At 54.0% G+C, this 17,864-nt stretch overlaps 1 protein-coding gene across 1 annotated transcript in view; it reads left to right on the top strand.

The window, feature by feature from the left end:
- The window catches only part of LOC107296950 (probable phospholipid-transporting ATPase IM), a 58,110-nt gene that overhangs the window by 8,464 nt on the left and 31,782 nt on the right, over positions 1-17,864 (top strand). Inside the window, 6 exon segments of the mRNA XM_029286178.1 lie at positions 2,891-2,944; positions 12,145-12,170; positions 13,514-13,669; positions 13,910-14,023; positions 16,414-16,512; positions 17,165-17,226. Of these exon segments, the coding sequence (XP_029142011.1) occupies positions 2,891-2,944; positions 12,145-12,170; positions 13,514-13,669; positions 13,910-14,023; positions 16,414-16,512; positions 17,165-17,226 (511 nt within the window).

The raw sequence follows: 17,864 nt of genomic DNA, 5'->3' as shown, positions 1-17,864 counted from the left end.
AAGATATGTTGAAGGCAGGCGATGAAATTGACATTAACTATTTATGTGACCCCGGGGACAAGCAGCTCGTATCTCCTGTTCTTGTAAAACAGTGTGAGGGTGCTTTAAAGGATGTAAAATTAGTTACATTTGATCTTAAAGTGAGGTTAATACAAAGAAGGTGGATGGACAGACAGAGAGACGGACAGACAGATAAGGATAGGGAGAAAGAAGTTTGTTGGGTTGATCTCTCTGTCCTGCTGTTGACGTTCAGAGTCAAAACTAACCGATCCGGCCTGACCTCATCCTATTTTTCTATTATTTTTCTGTTTGCGGTTGAACTCAAGTTTGTTAACAGAGTTTGGAATCAATCAATGTCAGCTGAGGTTGGACATGACCTCATACGGCCCCTTCCTCGGTCTCTGGAATGTTTGAGGACATCTAGAATTGTAGACTTTTTGTGTGTGGGGGGGGCAAATGGCCAAGGAAATTATGCAAGCCCAGAGAGACAAATTTGCATCTGATTTTCAATGAGAATTATGGATACACATTGTATGCCCCCGATGCTCTTGGCTCCGGAGGACAGGACCCAGCGTGGTGCATAATAATAATAATAATAATAATGATAATAATACTACTACTACTAATAATAATACTAATAATAATAATAATGACAAAAAAGTCTGGATAGTGGACGTGGCAGTGCCTGGAGACAGCAGAATAGACGAGAAAGAACTGGAGAAGATAACAAAATACAAAGACCTACAAATAGAAATAGAAAGATTGTGGCAAAAGCAAGCAAGGGTAGTACCAATTGTAATAGGTGCAATCCCAAAACAACTGGAGCACCACTTGAACACCATTGGCATTGACAAATTCACCATTAGTCAATTGCAAAAGGCAGCCTTACTAGGAACTGCTTCCATCCTGCGACGATATCTGTAATACCGTCAAACATCCACATCTGCCTATCCCAGGTCCTGGGTAAGGACTCGATAGGTAGACAAAATGCCAAATCCAGTCTGAACATCTGGCTGACTGTGCGATGATCCATAGTAGTAGTAGTAATAATAATAATAATAATAATAATAATAATAATAATAATAATAATAATAATAATAATAATAATAATAATGATGATGATGATGATGTTGGAAGGAACCTTGGAGGTCATCTAGTCCAACCCCCTGCTCAGGCAGGAAACCCTATAGAAGAGACTGTCCTTTAAATTCCTGGGCTGGGGGTTGAAATGAATGGTGTCAGGGACCATGTTCAACTCCAGGACTCCATGAGTTCTGTTGTTTAAGTAAAAGACTCTTTAGTAAATTGGCAAAGGAAAAAAAAGTTATTTTGTGGGTGAAATGTCTGTGGATCTTCTCACTCCTCCAGGCCATGGTTGTCCCATAGCTGCTTTTGCAAAAGGCCACTGGATTTTCTTGGGGGTTTTTTTCCCCTTGAACTGAACTGAAGAAGCTTCTTGGATGAGAAGCAAAATGTGTTCAAGGGAAAAAAAAATAAAGTTGTGGATGAAATATTTTCCAGTTCTTTTAAAATACTGACGAGAAGTCACATTGTTCATATTGTCACACATATATTTTCCCTGTCCATTTGCGTTAACCCTCCCCCAATCTTTAAACATGTTTTGGGGTCAGGGATGTGTGGACAGCAGGAAGGAAGGAGACTGTCCAGAGAAGAAAAAGCAGAAATGGAGAAAGAGAAGTGACATAATACGTTGCAACTGTTTATAATTGTCTTATGTCACTGGTTTGAGATGGGCAACTATAGAAATTGAATAAATAAGTAAGTAACGGGTGCATTTCTACCTGCTCCCATCTTTATTAAGCAATTCGTGGCGCTGGTCAGCCAGAGGGGAAGAGGTGCCAGGCCAGGGATGTGAGGCTGGCGGTCAGGAAGGGCAGCCAGCAGCCTCACTGGCCATGGGCTGCCCTTCACTCAGCCTCAAAGAGATTCTAGGCTGGCAGAGGGGGGGGGCTTTTCTTGGACACTCCCAGTGCTGGAGGAGGGAGAACTTGCAGGGGGTGTAGTGGGTGGGTGTGTCAGCAGGGGGGGCTTTGAAGAAATGTGATTCCAGGAGGAGCAGCAATTGGTTTGAGGGCTGGATGGGCAGATGTTCTCTTGGCTCAGAAAGACGTTCCTGTGCCTGCTGCTGGCAAGGGGAGCTGGACTGGCACCAGGGTGAGGAAGCCCTCCCCCTATGCCTCTTCCCACCTGGAATAGGCAGGGCAGGTAGCCCCTTCCTATTTTCAAAGAGCCCCAGAGCAAGCCACCTGCTTGACACAGACCTAGCCAGATGGTGGCAGACAGGTGTAATCGGACCCGCCAGGTGACCCGTGTCTGCCTCCCTCCTCCAGCGTGAGCGGAGGGCCCACCAGCCCCTCCAGTGACGTCCCTCTCTCTCTCTCTCTCTCTCTGGCCCAGGAGCTGAGCCTGCGCTGGTGGGGCTGCTGACGGGATGCCCCTCTTTGCGCCATCCGCGGGCAGGAAGAACTGGAAGGGTGAGTGAACAGAGCGGGCCCCCCTCCAGGATCTCCCCTGCTGCCTTTGTCTTCTAAGGTTGTGGGGCGGGCTGGGTGCCTGGAAGCCCCATCTATCAGGAGGACGAGGGTATGTGGAGACCCAGAGTGAAGGAGATGTGGCCCGGTGATGAGTGGGCTTTCCGACACCTTTATTGAAGAGACACCAACTCCTGGCCCAAAGGAAACAAGCACGGAAAGCAAAGCGTGTGCGTGTGTGTGCGTGCGTATGTACCTGCAGAATATTTGTCTTTCTCTGAAAGCATCACATCGCCCTGGACTTTGCCCTCTCCAGCAGGACTATGGGAGGATGTTCTGGCAGGCCCTTGTTTGGGCAAAATTCCCCTGTTTTTTTTCCCATCGTCCCTCTTCTGCAGAAGTTCAGAATCAGGCCCTTCCCCTGGGCATCATGCTCGTAGGTGAAGGCCAAGGTGAGGGGGGGAGGATCAGGGGCCAGTCGTAGTCCAAGTAAGGCGAGGTCTGGGAGAGTTTGAGTTTGCAGGATCCGCTGAGGAAGCCCCACAGAGCAGGGGGAGAGCAGGGCAATGCCACTGCGGTTCCCAGGGTCGCTTGCTCCATGCTGTGAGTCTGGCCAGAGAACGGCAATCTTTGTTCACACTGAATGTCATCGCCTGCAAGAGCCCCATTCCTCCCGGGGGGCTGTGGCCGTGCTTACACCAGGGCACACCCTGAGTGGCAAACCCGACTTCCTTCCTGCTGACTCTGCTCTGCTCAAAGTCACCCAGAAGTTTGCCAGGGGATTCAGCCCGCCCCACTGCTCTTCTGATCAAATGTCCAGGGGAGCAGAAGACCCCTTGGGACTGGATGTCTGAGGACTTCTCCATCGCCTTCCTTGTGGGGCTGGCGTGAAGGCAGCCCAGAGGGATGGACGGGGTCAGCCTGGCCACCTCTACAGCTAGATTTTACAAGCAGGAACTGGGGAGCCCTCTGCCCCTCCCAATTGGGGTACCCCAAAGAGGAGGCCCTCCCTGTTCTTCTCCCCCCCCTTTCATAGTCACCTTGGATGACAGGGAGCCTTCTTTTCGTGAGAAGGAGACTCCCACAAGCAGGAGCCCAAGAGGAAGCCACCCCACAACTGCTGTCACCTGAGCTGCTTCTGGAGCTCCTGATCTGGCCCTATTCCTGGGCTCTGCAGGGCCCCCCCAAGGGGGACAGGAGGCGGGAACTCCTGTGACACCCTTTTTGCCTCACATCCTGCAGTCTCTGCGAGGCCAAAGCCCCACGCCCGTCCTCCCTCGCTGTGGCCACTGAGCCACTCGGGATTTCGGAAGCCACGTGTGACCGGTCGCCTGAAGCCCTTGGCATTTCAGGGTGTTGCTTAAACGGGCAGGTAAATCCTTCTTTGAAGGGCAGTCATTCCCTGCCCTCAGCTCAGCCCCCTGCAAATGTCAGGGAAGGGTGGGGGGAGCGGCGGATTGGCAGTTCCTCCTCCTCAGCTGGTCCGGCAGAAGGAGGGGTCCTGCAGTGCTGGGGCAGGGTGTGGGGACATCACATCCGTTGACTTGGTCTGCAGAGGGTCTTCCCTCAAGAGTCCCAACCCCACAAAGCATCTTTTTTTGGGTGAGGTTTTATTTCTTCGTTTTTGCAAACCTCCATCAAAATGCAGGGGGCACAACTAGTAAGCTGGATTTGTACATTTGTGCCCGCACATGAAGAGTTTGTGAGGTGATGCCCTGAAAATAGATGGGGGAAACCACTCCCTCCTCCCCCAGCTCTTGAGGCACTGGGGGAGGGGGCTGGACCCTGATGGGGGGGTGTCTCTCCTTCTTGCGGGAAATGAGTCAAGTGTTTGTGAGGAACAAGGGCACTGCCACAGAGTGGCTGATCCATTGCTGTGCCAGCCGCCTGCAAAGGGGACCCAGGCCAATGCCCAGAAAGCCCCTTTGGGGGCCCAGATGTGCCCCCAAATTTCCAGACTGCCACCAGCCCTCCTCCTCGACTCCTTCCATAGAGACTTGTCCTGGCCCTGTTGGGGGAAGCCAGGAAAGGGGCAGTGTAGTTTGAGTCACACCTTGCTTTGTCCAGGGCAGCCCTCAGTCTGGCAGAGAGGGTCACAGCGATTTGGGGCCACATAAGCCCTGGTGTGAAGCAGCCCCCTCCCCATTGTGCCCTGGAATCTGTTGCTTGTATTCCCGGCTGATCCCAGATTTCTCAAACTCCTGAGACAAACACATTCCCACTTGGAATACTGCACACACTTGGAATACTGCATCCAGTTTTGGTCACCATGATGTAAAAAAGATGCTGAGACTCTAGAAAGAGTACAGAGAAGAGCAACAAAGATGATCAGGGGACTGGAGGCTAAAACATATAAGGAACGGTTGCTGGAATTGGATATGTCTAGTTTAATGAAGAGAAGGACGAGGGGGGACAGGATAGCAGTGTTCCAATATCTCAGGGGCTGCCACAAAGAAGAGTCATGCTATTCTCCAAAGCACCTGAAGGCAGGGCAAGAAGCAACGGGTGGAAACTAATCAAGGAGAGAAGCAACCTAGAACTAAGGAGAAACTTCCTGACAGTGAGAACAATTAACCGGGGGACAACCTGCCTCCAGAAGCGGTAAATGCTCCAACACTGGAAGTTTTTAAGAAGAGACTGGACAGCCATTTGTCCGAAATGGTATAGGGTTTCCTGCCTGAGCAGGGGGTTAGACTAGATGACCTCCAAGGTCCCTTCCGGCTTTACTACTACTACTACTACTACTACTACTACTACTACTACTACTACTACTACTATTATTATTATTATTATTATTATTACTACTACTACTTTGGGAAGCAGCAGGAGCAGACAGTGGCTCTCCCCAGGCAGGCAGTCAGGATGCCCCAAACCCTCCTATGTTTCCTTGGCCATACAGTATATTCTGCTTTTGGGGCATGCCATTCTGTTGGGGGGAGGGGGAGCTTGCATGTACTTGGCATAACTTTCGCTTTCTATATTCCCCTCCTACCTCCTCCCCCTTGAGATAGGGATGGCTCTCCCTTTATCAGGGAGAGGGTTGCAGAGAAACGAAACTGGAGAAGACCATTGAGATGCGGGCCAACTGTGCCAGTTACCCGCTCATCAAACCACCTGTGGATTGGCTGGGTTTCAAATGAACATTATGACTTTGATGGGAGGAGGAATATTGCTTGCTTAACTCTACCGTTTCGGCAGGCTTTTCCCCAGATCTCGCCTTGACTTCCCTACTGTCACTGACCCCTAATAAAAGTATCCACAGGCTGTTCATTTTTGGACCCTCGCCCTGTTTTCTGAAAGGGGCACCTGCTAGGAGCCAGTCCAGCCCAAAGACCTGGACGTGGCTGAGAAGTGGGAGAGCCGTGCAGCCCAACAGGCGTGGAAGCGGATTTCTTTGTGGGTTAAACCACAGGCAGAAGCCCCTGGCTCGTGTGACCCGGGGGGTCACTGATGGGAAGGGCTTTGCACCCTCCCTTGGGGGTCTTGGGGGCCCAGCGTGCCTGCCGCCCACTTGTGGGCAGCATTGCAGCCCTCTGTCTCCCAGCTGACCCTTCTCTCCCTCCAACTGTCACCAACTGACTCTCCCTCGGATTCTCCACAGCATTCCAGCCCCCCCCCCCCGCAGACCCTCGCTGCTTCTCTGGGCCCCAGGGTGTGGGGGCATCACCCATCCCCCCCACCCACCCTGAGCTGAACCAGCCGGCTGCTGTGCTGACCATGCTGTCCCCCCACCCGAGACCTCGACTGCCTGGGGCGCCGGCGGCAGGCTGGGCATGACCCCTCCGGAGACTCCCAGGTCGAGAACCCCAAGCGTGGCCCCAGGAACTGGTGAGCAAAGAGGGGGAGGCAGGGGGCAGCGGGGGGGGCAAGGGGAGGAAAGGCCTGTTCTGCCCCCTTCCAAAGCCCCACCTGAGCCTTTATTGGTCTGGAAGGGGGAGGAGCCTCAGCATGAATGGGGGAGAGGCTGCTGGTCTGCCCTTCCCAACTGACTTCTGTGCCAAAAGAGGCTGGGGGGGGGGGGTTGTCAGCAAACAGAAATTTGGACACCCCCCCAGCTCTACTCTGATCCCATTTGTGCCATGGGAAGGGAGCACTGAGGCCATCTTGAACCCACCTTGCTGGGGGTCCCTGGGGTAAATGGTAGCCATGGGCCTCACCCAGGAGGGCAACCATCAAGACTGGGGCAGAGACTCCTGGAAGAGATCCTAGAGCAGTTTCCAGTCCAGCCCCCACCCTCAAGGCTTTTGGAGGCCAATGTGGGGGGAGGGCTTCCTTCTTCCCCTTTGGCCACTACCTGCCTTCCTCCCAAAAGAGTTCTTGGCCAAAACGACGAGCAGTTGTGTGGTTTCCCACACTTGGGAGTCAGTCTGAGGGCTGCGGGCTTCCTGCTTGCCCATTCAACCCGCCCCGCCCGCCCCAGCAGCAGCCAAAGCAGCCAGTCGGTTTCCTGCTTTTCTTTTGAAAAGGATGAATCAAGCCAACTACTTTTCCTGGAACCAAACAAATTGGTGAGGAAGGTCCAGACTTGGAAAACTCCACTTGCCCCTAAAGGGCGAGCCCCTCTCCCTTCCTCGCTGGGAACGGGTGGGCCCCGGCCTTTGGCTCTGGAGCCCCATGGCTGCAATTCCCACCCCCACCCCCACCCGGAAGAGGGAGAGCCCTGTCTGTCTAGGCCAGGGGGTAGGCAACCTCGGCTCTTTGATGACTCGTGGACTTCAACTCCCAGAATTCCTGAGCCAGCATGGCTCAGCTTGGAAACCTCTCCCTTTCCCCTCAGTGTGGCTGGCTCAGGAATTCTGGGAGTTGAAGTCCACGAGTCATAAAAGAGCCAAGGTTGCCTACTTCTGGCCTAGGCCTAGGCCGCTTTATGACTCGTGGACTTCAACTCCCAGAATCCCTGAGCCAGCATGGCTCAGCTTGGAAACCTCTCCCTTTCCCCTCAGCATGGCAGGCTCAGGAATTCTGGGCGTTGAAGTCCACTAGTCATAAAAGAGCCGTAGGGTTGCCAGGTGTCCACTATTTGAGTGGACAGTCCACTTTTTTCACATTATGTTCACTATTTTTTTTCACAAAATAGTGGACATTTTTTTTTATTCAAAAGCTTTATGATGAAATGGTACGTAATCTAAAGCTGTACAGTCTACTTTTTTTACTACTTAACCCCCCCCCCCGCTTATCCGCTATTTTTTGGAAGCAGACCTGGCAACCCTAAAGAGCCGAGGTTGCCTACCTCTGGCCTAGGTCTAGGCTGCTTTATGACTCATGGACTTCAACTCCCAGAATTCCTAAGCCAGCATGGCTTGGCTTGGAAACCTCTCCCTTTCCCCTCAGCATGGCTGGCTCAGGAATTCTGGGAGTTGAAGTCCACGAGTCATAAAAGCGCCACGGTTGCCTACCCCTGGCCTAGGGCAAGAGTCTTGCAGCACCTTGTTTGATCAAAGCCTGCCACTCAAAGGCTCACCCTAACCCTACCCCCCCCTCCCATGTCAGAGAGCTGCAGCCCCTGAAAGCCACCTGAAACAAGGCAGAAAAATGCTGCTAGCTCCTTCCCAGTACTCCCTTGGGGGTCTCCTACACCCCCTTCAACCCTGGACTCTAGCAAGGTGCAGGCCAGGCATGGCTTGGGCCTTGCTGTGAGGCCGCAGCTGCATCCGGTCCCAACTCAGTGCTGATTCCTCCCTCCCAGAGACGCATCCCAAGTGTTGCCCCCCCCAACCCACTTGAGATCTCTTTGCAGGAATGCGAGGAGGGAGGGGGGGAATCCTCCTGCTCCAGGAGGGGAGGAGCGGGGGAGGGGAGGGGAGGGCACCTGCCGCATACCAGCCCAGGGGCAGCCCCTGGTTTGGGGTCCCTCAGAGAAGGGAGGCTGAGGGGGCATCTCAAAGGGGCCCTGGGGTTTGTTGAGGAGGGGGGGGCAGAGAATGGCACCCTCAATCTTCAAGGAGAAGCAGGACAGTCTTTGGGCTGGACTGGGCAAATGGCAGAGGGTGCAAGCATCCGGAGCGAAGAGGCTCCTCCTCCTGCTGCTGCCATCTGGAGGGGGCAAACTTCCTGGCAGCCCAAATAACAAAGCCGTGCCACCCCCCCCCCCATCAGCAAGAGTCCCAGGTGCTGGGAGGCATCCCTCTGGAGTGCCTCTTCCTCCTGGCCCACGGGGGGGGGGGGGATCGCTCCCACTATTTCCTGGCAGTGAGCCATCAGCCTCCCCCCCTCCCATTCCAGGCCAAGCAGGCAGGAGCATGGGTGCCACCTAGTTTTAATATGTGGCACAGGTCCATCACCCATAAAAGCAGGCAGAGCTTCCTTGAATTAATTTGAGTTATACTATATATGACTTTGTCTTTGGATGATTGATTACCCCATCACCACGGTGTTTCTCTAGCACTTTTATGTAAAACTTAAAAAAAAACCAATAAAACTTGTTTAAATATTTAAAAAAAAGCAGGCAGAGCTTCCAAGCATCAGGGTGGCTACAGTCACCCTGGCTGGAGACATTCCCGTGCCAGGAGCAGCCTTGCCCACCTGCGGATCGGGCCCCTCGTGCCCAACCAGCCAAGGGGCATTGGGGCTGGCATGGCATGGCGGTGCAGGGGAGGGAGGGCTGAGGGACTGCTGGGTGGGTGGGAATATGAAGGAAGGAAAGGAGCTTTGTGGCAAGTGTTGAAGCCGAGGAGAAAAGGGAACGGTGACTCACAATTTCACCCTGTGTTGAGTTGTGTGAGTGAGGCTGTGAATCACTTTCAGTTCTCCTCTCACGCCTTCACAAGCAGGACTGGCAGCTACCCATAGGTTCCCCCTCCTCATGAGCGAGGGACCCCCACCACTGATGACCCTCAGGCCTAGCATTTCCTGTGGGGCAGTTCAGGAGAGGGGGGAGTCAGTGGGCACCTGTGTCCTCCCTTCTATTTATACAAGCTGTGCCATCTGTAGTGCTGGGGGGGAGGCCTATTAAGCTGCTTGCCTGGGAGGTCTGTGTGGGACCAGTCACCAAAAGGGCGGTGGAGGCAAAACAGAAGAGAAATCCTGGGATTTTTCCAGATTTCACCCTCTCCAGTGCTGGAGTTGAAACGCCAAAATCCCTTGGGTGGGATTCTGCTTTCCTAACGGGCAGACAGGTGATGAAGATGAATATGTCCTCTCCCATCTTTGGACACCACCACGGTGTGTGTGTGTGTGTGTGTGTGTGTGTGTGTGTGTGTGTGTTCATGACACCAGAGACACAAGCAACAAAAGGCAGCTTTGCTGTCTTTCCCTGGACATGAGAACCTGGGACCACCCTAATTTCTGCCCTGTACCAAAAGGCTTGTATGATCCTGGGGACTTCTTGGGGTCTCCCAAGAAGTGGGGAGAGGTGGGTATGTGGGGGCTGGGCTATGGGGGAACTGCCAGCCTGCTCTGAAAGCGCTTGCTGGGGAATCTGCAGGCGGGTCAGGCTGCTGTGGCAGGCCAGAGCTGGTCTGGAAGGGCTGAAGGCCATCACTTATTGGAGGCTGAAGAGACCCAGTTCTCATTCTGGGGCCCAGGTGCTGGTGGAGGGGCCACAAGGGCTGCTGAAACTGGACTCAGGAGGGCCCCTAGACCAGCATGGGAATGGACGATGTGCCCCTTGAGTGTGCCAACACCGTGTTTTCCTATGTTGTTGCATGATCTAGTTGAGACTTATATCACCAGGATGGTGATGCCCTTGCAAAACCTGAGTAATGATTGACTGCTCTCTGGAGAGCGGCCTTGATCCCCTGAAGTTCCTGGACATTGTGCTGTTCTGCGTGGGCTGAGTTTGCATTGTGGTAATAAAAATGGCTGGAACCCTTTTTTTTCCTCCCAGCGATATATTGTGTGAACCCCTGCTGAAAGGGGGGGGGGCTGCCTCCTCTTGCGATTTTTTTTTTAATTATTGCAAGCCACCTGGAACAGGAGTCTCCAACCCTGGCCACTTTACAGCTTGTGGACTTCGTGGCTGGCTGAGGAATTGTGGGAGTGGAAGTCCACAAGTTGTACAGTGGCCAAGGTTGGAGACCCCTGACCTGGAAGCCAGCAGCAACGGAGTTATCAGCACCTTAAATGGAATCGTAGCTGGACTTCCTATTTAGAAGCTCAACTCTCCCACAGGCATCTGTGCTATTTTGGGGACTCTTACAAGCAGCAGGATAATAATTCCTTTCTTCCTTTGGAGAATTAACTATTGCTTTGGAGAGAGCAGCATTAATAAATCCCTTGGCCCAAGAGGCCTCCTTCCTAAGCTGGAGTCTGCCCAGTGAGGAGCTCTTCCTGTTCACACTGGAACCAGGATAGATCGGGGGTCTGCCCTCCCAGCTGCTACTGCTACATTTAAAAGTGAGGCAGGGGCACTTGTGGAAGCAAATGCTACCTCAACCCAGAGATAACTTCAAAGGAAGCCCTGGGACATGGGGAGGGGGGGGCTGAGTACTTATTCTTGGGGGCTGAAATCCCAACTGGGCTGGCCTCTGCAGTGCCCCTCCCCCACCTTGTGCTCATCACAGTTGATGTTGGATGAAGACCCACCCTATGTTTCAAGCATAACAGACCTCTGCCTCCCTCCCAGCCATTTTTCCAGAAGCTGCTTTCTCTTCTGAACAACCAGGGGTGATACAATAGCTATCTTTTCAGTGCAATGAGGGGCTTCATGGAGAAGAGGGGGGGTCAATCTGTTCTCCAAAGCCCCTGAATGCAAAACAAGAAGCGACGGATGGAAACTAATCAAGGAGAGAAGCAACCTAGAACTAAGGAGGAATTTCCTGACAGTTAGAACAATTAACCAGTGGGAGAACATGTGAATGCTCCATCACTGAAAGTTCTCAAGAAGAGATTGGACAGCCATTTGTCTGGGATGGTATAAAGTCTCCTGCTTGGGCAGGGGGTTGAACTACTAGAAGACCTCCAAGGTCCCTTCCAGCCCTAGGATTCTATTCTTTCTGTCCAGATGTTCTTCCAGCAGAGAACTAAACCATCAGGGTGGGATGGAGCAGAACGGAACGGCGTGTTCTTTCTTTTGGCGAAAAGCTGGATGGCTGCCTTCCCAGTGGCTGGACGTGAGCGTTCCTCTCTAGGTTTATTGCGCTTCTCTGCCAGATCATTTGGAAGGATCGTGTCCCCCAGCCCCTCCCACTCACCCGCTCGGCAGGAGCCTGGCCCTATGCCTGACAAAGCCCCCAGCTTTGCCAAACAGCCCCATTTGGGCCAGCTCCTCCAGGCCAGGCAGAAGCCAGAGAAGGGACGGCGGCTTCTTTCTTTCCCCAAGAATTTGGGGCAACTCCAGGCAGTGCCTCCTCCATCTGGGACTGCGAGATGGAGGGTCCTCGGCCCCCTCGGTGCCCCTCCTCCCTCTCGCAGGACTCTGCAGGTCCCTGAGCATCGCTGTCAACCCTTGGGGCAAATATCCAGGGCAGCCACTGTCCTTCTGGCGCTTGCAGCTTCATGATTTGGGCAAAGGGAGCTGAGCTGCTTCTTACTTTCAGGCTCCTGTCAGAATCTCTGCATTTCTGAGAGGACGGCCTCAGCTGACAGCGGAGTGTTTCTGGCATCGCTAGACTCTTGCTTAATTAACATTCAGCCCCAGAAACATCCTGCAAAGTTTGTGGCTAAGTTTTTGAAACTTTTTGGATTGCGTTGTCTGGTTGATGTTTTTCCGTAGGCGAAGCAGCTGGAAACTTTGTGCATGTACATGTGTGGTTTCCTTTCTAAATTTTTACTCTCTTTGCTGGCTTGATTACTTTTACAAATTCTCCCTCAATAATCAAGCAAGCCAGTCAAGCCCGGGGTGACCTCCCCCCCCCCGCCCAGCCCCAGTCAGGCTCCCAGGAAGCATCTATTGCATGTGGAGAGTCCATCAAGCTTCTGCCAATCAATGCATCATTATCAGATCCGTCTCTTGTCTCCCAGCACAGCACAAAACGCAGTGGAATATTTGTTCATTTTTGTTAAGCCGTGAATTAGTTTAAGAAAGACAGGGGGGGTCTTCAAGTGAAGCCCCCTTGAGAAAGAGCTTGACTCCCTCCTTCTGCTAGTTTCCTTGGCAGTGCCATGGCTTCCCCACCCACCCATCTTCCCCTGGTTTTCAAGGCTGGTACTCCAGCTGTGGGGGTGCGGGGGTGGGTGGGTTTCCAAAAGCAACTGGGGAGATTTTGTCCAGAAACCATAAGGCTGGTCCTGAGAGATAGTTAGCCAGAGATCAGTTATTGCAGAATCCGCTGCCACCCTGGGTGTGTGTGTGTGTGTGCTCTGCAGTGGCCGATCTGAGAGGATCTGCATTGATCCTGCAGGAAGGCTTATGCGATGGGCTTGGGAGGGTCCTTCTGCTGAGGGGGGGTGTCTACAGGGAGGGGCTTGCCTTGTTCCAAGCCCTGCAGCCAAATGACACCCCAAGATTCCCTTGAGCTCAGTTGCCTCTTGGAAAAAGTATACCCGATACAGAGCTGCCCCCCATCCCTCCAAAAGTCCTGCCCAGCACTGCTTGACCAGGGGGCACAACACTTTCCTCCCAAGATGGGACCCCCTCCCTGCCACAATGAACCCTTCACATCTGCTCCCTGGCTTTCCCACGTCTCTTGCGCTGCTTCCGGGGGAAGTCACCAGGCTGCCCCCCTCACTGCTGGCGGGACAGTTCTCTTTGTTTGCTTATCAAATTTATTTTGTTGGTTTGTTTAATTTATTTGCCACTCATCTCCCTGCAAGGCGCTCCTCCCTCTGTGGGGATTCCTGTGGGGGCCTGAGCTTCAGGGAAGTAGAAGCTGCCTGCATGCTGCACAGAGGCAGTGTGTGTGTGTGTGTGTGTGTGTGTGTGTTGATCAGAAGGAAAGCCACAAGATTTGGGCCCTGAAGGGCATCATTGTGGCTCCCAGATTTCTGGAGGCAGCAGAAGGGGGACAGATAAGTTCACTGAAAATTAGCCAGGCCTGCTGGCTGGGGACGGAGGAGAGGGGGCTGGCTGTCTACCCACTCTCCTGGGCTGCCTTCCTTCTCCTCCTGTCCTGAATGTTGCACCGCAATGCCCCCCACCCCAGCCAAGAGGTGGGAGAACACCGGGCCTCCGGGCCAGTCTTGCCACCTGCTGCCTCACCCTCCCCGTCCTGGCACTCAACTCCCACGCTTCCCTTGCAGAGGAGGAGCGGTGCCTGCGGGCAAACGACCGGGCCTTCAACCTGCAGTTTGATTATGCTGTAAGTAACCAGCCCCCCCGACACCCATTCCTTCCCCCCCTCCGTGGCAGAGACAGGGGAGCTGAGGGTCTGTGGGAACAGGACCCTGGGGGTGGCAATGCCCTTTCTCTCCTCTTTGCCACCCAGGCCCTCCGGGAGGGCTTCCTTGCCCACTCAGCCCTCCAGTGTTTCATCGAGAGGGGGGGGTGAGTTGTGCTGCTTCTCTCCTGCCCTGTCTTCACGGCTGTCTTCCGTCCACAGAAAAACTCCATTAAAACCTCCAAGTACAACCTCTTCACCTTCCTGCCTCTCAACCTCTTCGAACAATTCCAGCGCATCGCCAATGCCTACTTCCTCATCTTGCTCATTCTGCAGGCAAGTCTTCCCTTCAGGCTCCCTTCTGGCATGGCTGTGGGCCGGGATGGGGGGGGGTGGGCACGTGAAAGAGGGGGCACTGTCTGGGGAGGACCCTGAGAACATCCGTGGGTGCGCTGGCTCCTTCCCTTCTGAGGAACAAAGGTTGACCGAGCAGCTTCTGGATCTTGGCACTCCTCTATCTCACCTGCCCCGTGGGAGAAGCCGTTTCCCTCTTTGGCTCTCCGCCCTTTCCTGCCCAGCAGTAACGTCCAGGCCCCCCCCCAGCAGAGGCTGCCTCCCTCCACTTGTAGACTCTGCCACCCATCGGGGTCCTCAAGAGAACTGCTCTTCCCGCTCCTTTTCTGAGAGTTGGGCTTCCCCTGAGGACAGGACCCGGCCACTTGTAAGAGGGTGAATAATATCCACCCCTAGTCCTTGACCTACCACCATTCAGTCAGTGACTATTACAGGTTAAGATGGCACTGAACGAATGATGGTTACAACCGGTCCTCACAGTTCTCGCTGTCCCAGAACCCCCCAAAATCTTCTAATCTTGATCTGGGTGCTTGGCAACCCATTCACACCTACCACTAGTTGCCAGTTTGCAATGGGGAAGGTGGCAGGTTGTTGGTGTAGATCTCCCCCTTATCACTCACACTCACACTGCACTGGCCACTTGTGCAACCCCACACACCTTCCCCAATTCTCACTGCAACCCACAGATTCCCTGACCACTGAACCATCTTGCGCAATCTCTCCAGCCTGCGCGTCACCTCTTGTGAACCCTCTTACACAGGGGTGTCAAACTCAATTTCATTAAGGGCTGCATCAGCATTGCGGTTGCCCTCGGGGGGGGGCAGGTAGGTGTGGCCAGGGTGGGTGTGGCCTACTGGGTGGGCATGGATGGAGTGGGTGTGGCTTACTGGGTGGGGATGGCCAGCTCTACATTGTTTGCGTCAAGGGTGCCTGTGGGGGCCTGGGCAGGAATGGGACAGATCTGAGGGTCTCTGGTAGAAGGGGTGGGACCAGGGCAAGCGCCAAGGCATGGTCCATTTCTTCATTCCTCACAAAGGGTGACACCTCCCCAGCATGCACCCTGGGGGCAGGGCCGACGCGGCAGGGGCTGGTTCCTCGCTGTTTCCAGATGGCCTTGTGGAGCTAAGACTGAATGTGTTTCAGCATAGATGGCCACCACAAAATTGTACATTGGCTCCCGGCTGGCCTGGGCCAGGGCCAAGGCAGCGGGGGCCGTTCCCTCACTGTTTCCAGAATGGCTTCACGGGCCACATGAAACCACTTCGCGGGCCGCATCCAGCCCCCGGGCCTTGTGTTTGACATGTCTGCTCTTACATGTCGTCTCTTGCATCTTCCCTGTGCTGTGCCTTTTGGGTACCCTCCCTGAGTCTCCCCTCTCCCCTGCTCCCCCACCCCTTCACTCGCTCCCTCCCTCCCCCCACCCAGCAGCAGCAGCCATGTACTTCTCTGCCTGCAAGTCTGGGACCTGCAACTTCCTGCCTATTTCCCTACTTCCTTGTGAGAAATGGGCAGGAAGTTGCTTCAGCCAACGATCGTGGGATTCAGTTAACAACAACAATTGTGACTGTAGGGATTGCCGTCACTAAGTGATGCTATTGCGCTTAACGACCGCAATCACTTAGCAATGGAAATTCCAGAGCCGATTGCTGTCATAAGTCAAAGATTTTTAATTTTTGTTTGCGGGGAGCTGCTTCGCTCAATCGGATGAACCTTTATCCGTCTTCTGAGTTTCAGACGCACTGCTCCAACCTTCTCCGATTTTCTCAGAACAAGCCGGGGAGAAGAAGGGCTTGGCGGTTTCCCCACACATTGTCAAGCGTGCCACAACATCTGCCGGTCTCCCCCCCCTTCTGCTCCCTTCTTTTTTACTTTTGTTTCTCACGGCACCATTCACAGAACAACTTTTATGCCTCCTCCTCTTTTGATTAGTCACGTATGCTGTACACAACTTCCCCTTGAGCGGTTGTGTGGCCAACCTCCAGTTGGCTCCCCTCCCTTTGTTCACACGCGAGAACTGGCCGCCTTGTCCCCTTCTGGGGCCTCTGTGGCGGTTCTGCTTTGGCAGCAAAGAGCAGCCCCCTCCCCGTAACCTGTCCAAGGGACCATTGGCGACTCTCTCGCAATCCACTTTTCCTCAGTGGACTCTGCTGCGGCCTTCTCCTCAGCTGGACTCCTTCAATGCTCTCCAGGCACAGGGAAAGCGGAATAGAGGTGTCACTTGAAAGCCGTGGGGGAGAGGCCAGTTTCCAGGCTTGGCCTCTTCTTGCTGTTGGTCTTCGAAGTCGGCCCTTCAGCCTCTCTGCCTGCCAAATCCGGGTGGAAAAAACCCCTCCAAGCTTTGTGGGCATCCTGATTTCTCTCTCTCTTTGCAGCTCATCCCTGAGATCTCCTCCCTCTCCTGGTTCACTACCGTGGTGCCCCTGGTCTTGGTCCTGACCGTGTCCGCAGTCAAGGATGCCATGGATGATGTTGTAAGAGTCTGGTAGCGATGCCCGTCAGGGCTTTCCCCGTGCCCAACTGACTGCATTAACCCTCAGCTGAGCCCAAATCCATGCTGAAATCATCCCAAAGCAGCTGGGACCGATCTCCTGCCTTTGTTTCCAGAAGGAGGTGTCAGCAACAGACAAGAATTCCTCTGTGTCTGGGGGGGGGGGGAGAGGCAAGGGGGCATTTGGAGGAGCCTTTAGACTGCAGTGTTTCTCAACCTTGACAATTTTATGGCATGTGGACTTCAACTCCCAGAATTCCACAGCCAGCATTGCTGGCTGTGGAATTCGGGGAGTTGAAATCCACATGCCTTAAAATTGTCAAGGTTGAGAAACACTGCTTTAGAGCAGCCGCTCTTGGCCTCCACCCAAGTCAAGACCAGGCGAGCAGTGAAGATTTGAGAGGAAGGGCAGTAACTGTTCCAGGGAGGGCACCCCTTCCTGGCATCAGCCGTCCTGCCACAGCTGTCCTGCCCACAGCACCCCCATTTCCTGCTTTAAGGGCTCCCGAAATCCCTCCCTCCCCAAAGAAGGTTAAGCAGATGCCAGGTTGGCTTCTTCTGCTGCTTTGGGTTGCAGCCAGTCTAGGGCGCGCTCTCTATGGCTTGGCTGATTCTAGTTTTGTTTTCTTTTTCAGAATCGCCACGCAAATGACAAGCAAGTCAACAACCGGCCAGTTAAGGTTCTGATTAATGGCAGGTGAGCAACCTATAGGTCAGTGATGGTGAACCTTTTAGAGACTGAGTGCCCAAACCGCAACCCAAAACCCACTTATTTATCGCAAAGTGCCAGGGCTGCATCAGCATTGTGGTGCCCTCGGGGGGGGCAGGGGTGTGTGTAGCCCACTGGGTGGGCATGGCTGTGGTGGTCACAGCAGACTGGGTGGGCATGGCTGGGGTGGGCGTGGCCACCTTGATGTTGCTCATGGGGAGGACACCTGTGGGGGCTGGGCAGGATTGGGGGAGATCCAGGGGGTCTCTGGTGAGTGGGGTGGTGGGAAGGAGGTTCATCCTGTGGGATGAGGCAGGGGGTAGGGCAGGGGTGCCATTGCTGCGGGGCAAGGCGAGGCAGGGGTGGCTGCTACCTGACACCATCAGTCCCCGCACACAGAGGCCATCGAGCACATGGGGGCATGCTCTACCACCTCTACTCGAGCTTGCTAGCCAGCTGCTTTGCCTCCTTTGTGCTGGGTGGGGCTGCCGCTCCGGGCGCCAGCGGCGGCCTAATGAACCCGTGCGAGCTGGCTGCAGCGGCAGGTGTGCCCACAGAGAGGGCTCTGAGTGTTGCCTCTGGCACACATGCTATACGTTCACCATCACTGCTATAGGTCATCCAGT

Source organism: Protobothrops mucrosquamatus, unplaced genomic scaffold (genome assembly GCF_001527695.2).
Source record: "Protobothrops mucrosquamatus isolate PMUCROS unplaced genomic scaffold, P.Mucros_1.0 scaffold3047, whole genome shotgun sequence".
NCBI classification, from domain to species: Eukaryota; Metazoa; Chordata; class Lepidosauria; order Squamata; family Viperidae; genus Protobothrops; species Protobothrops mucrosquamatus.
Note: the sequence above shows the minus strand (reverse complement) of the source record. Positions and strands in the feature narration are given on the sequence as shown.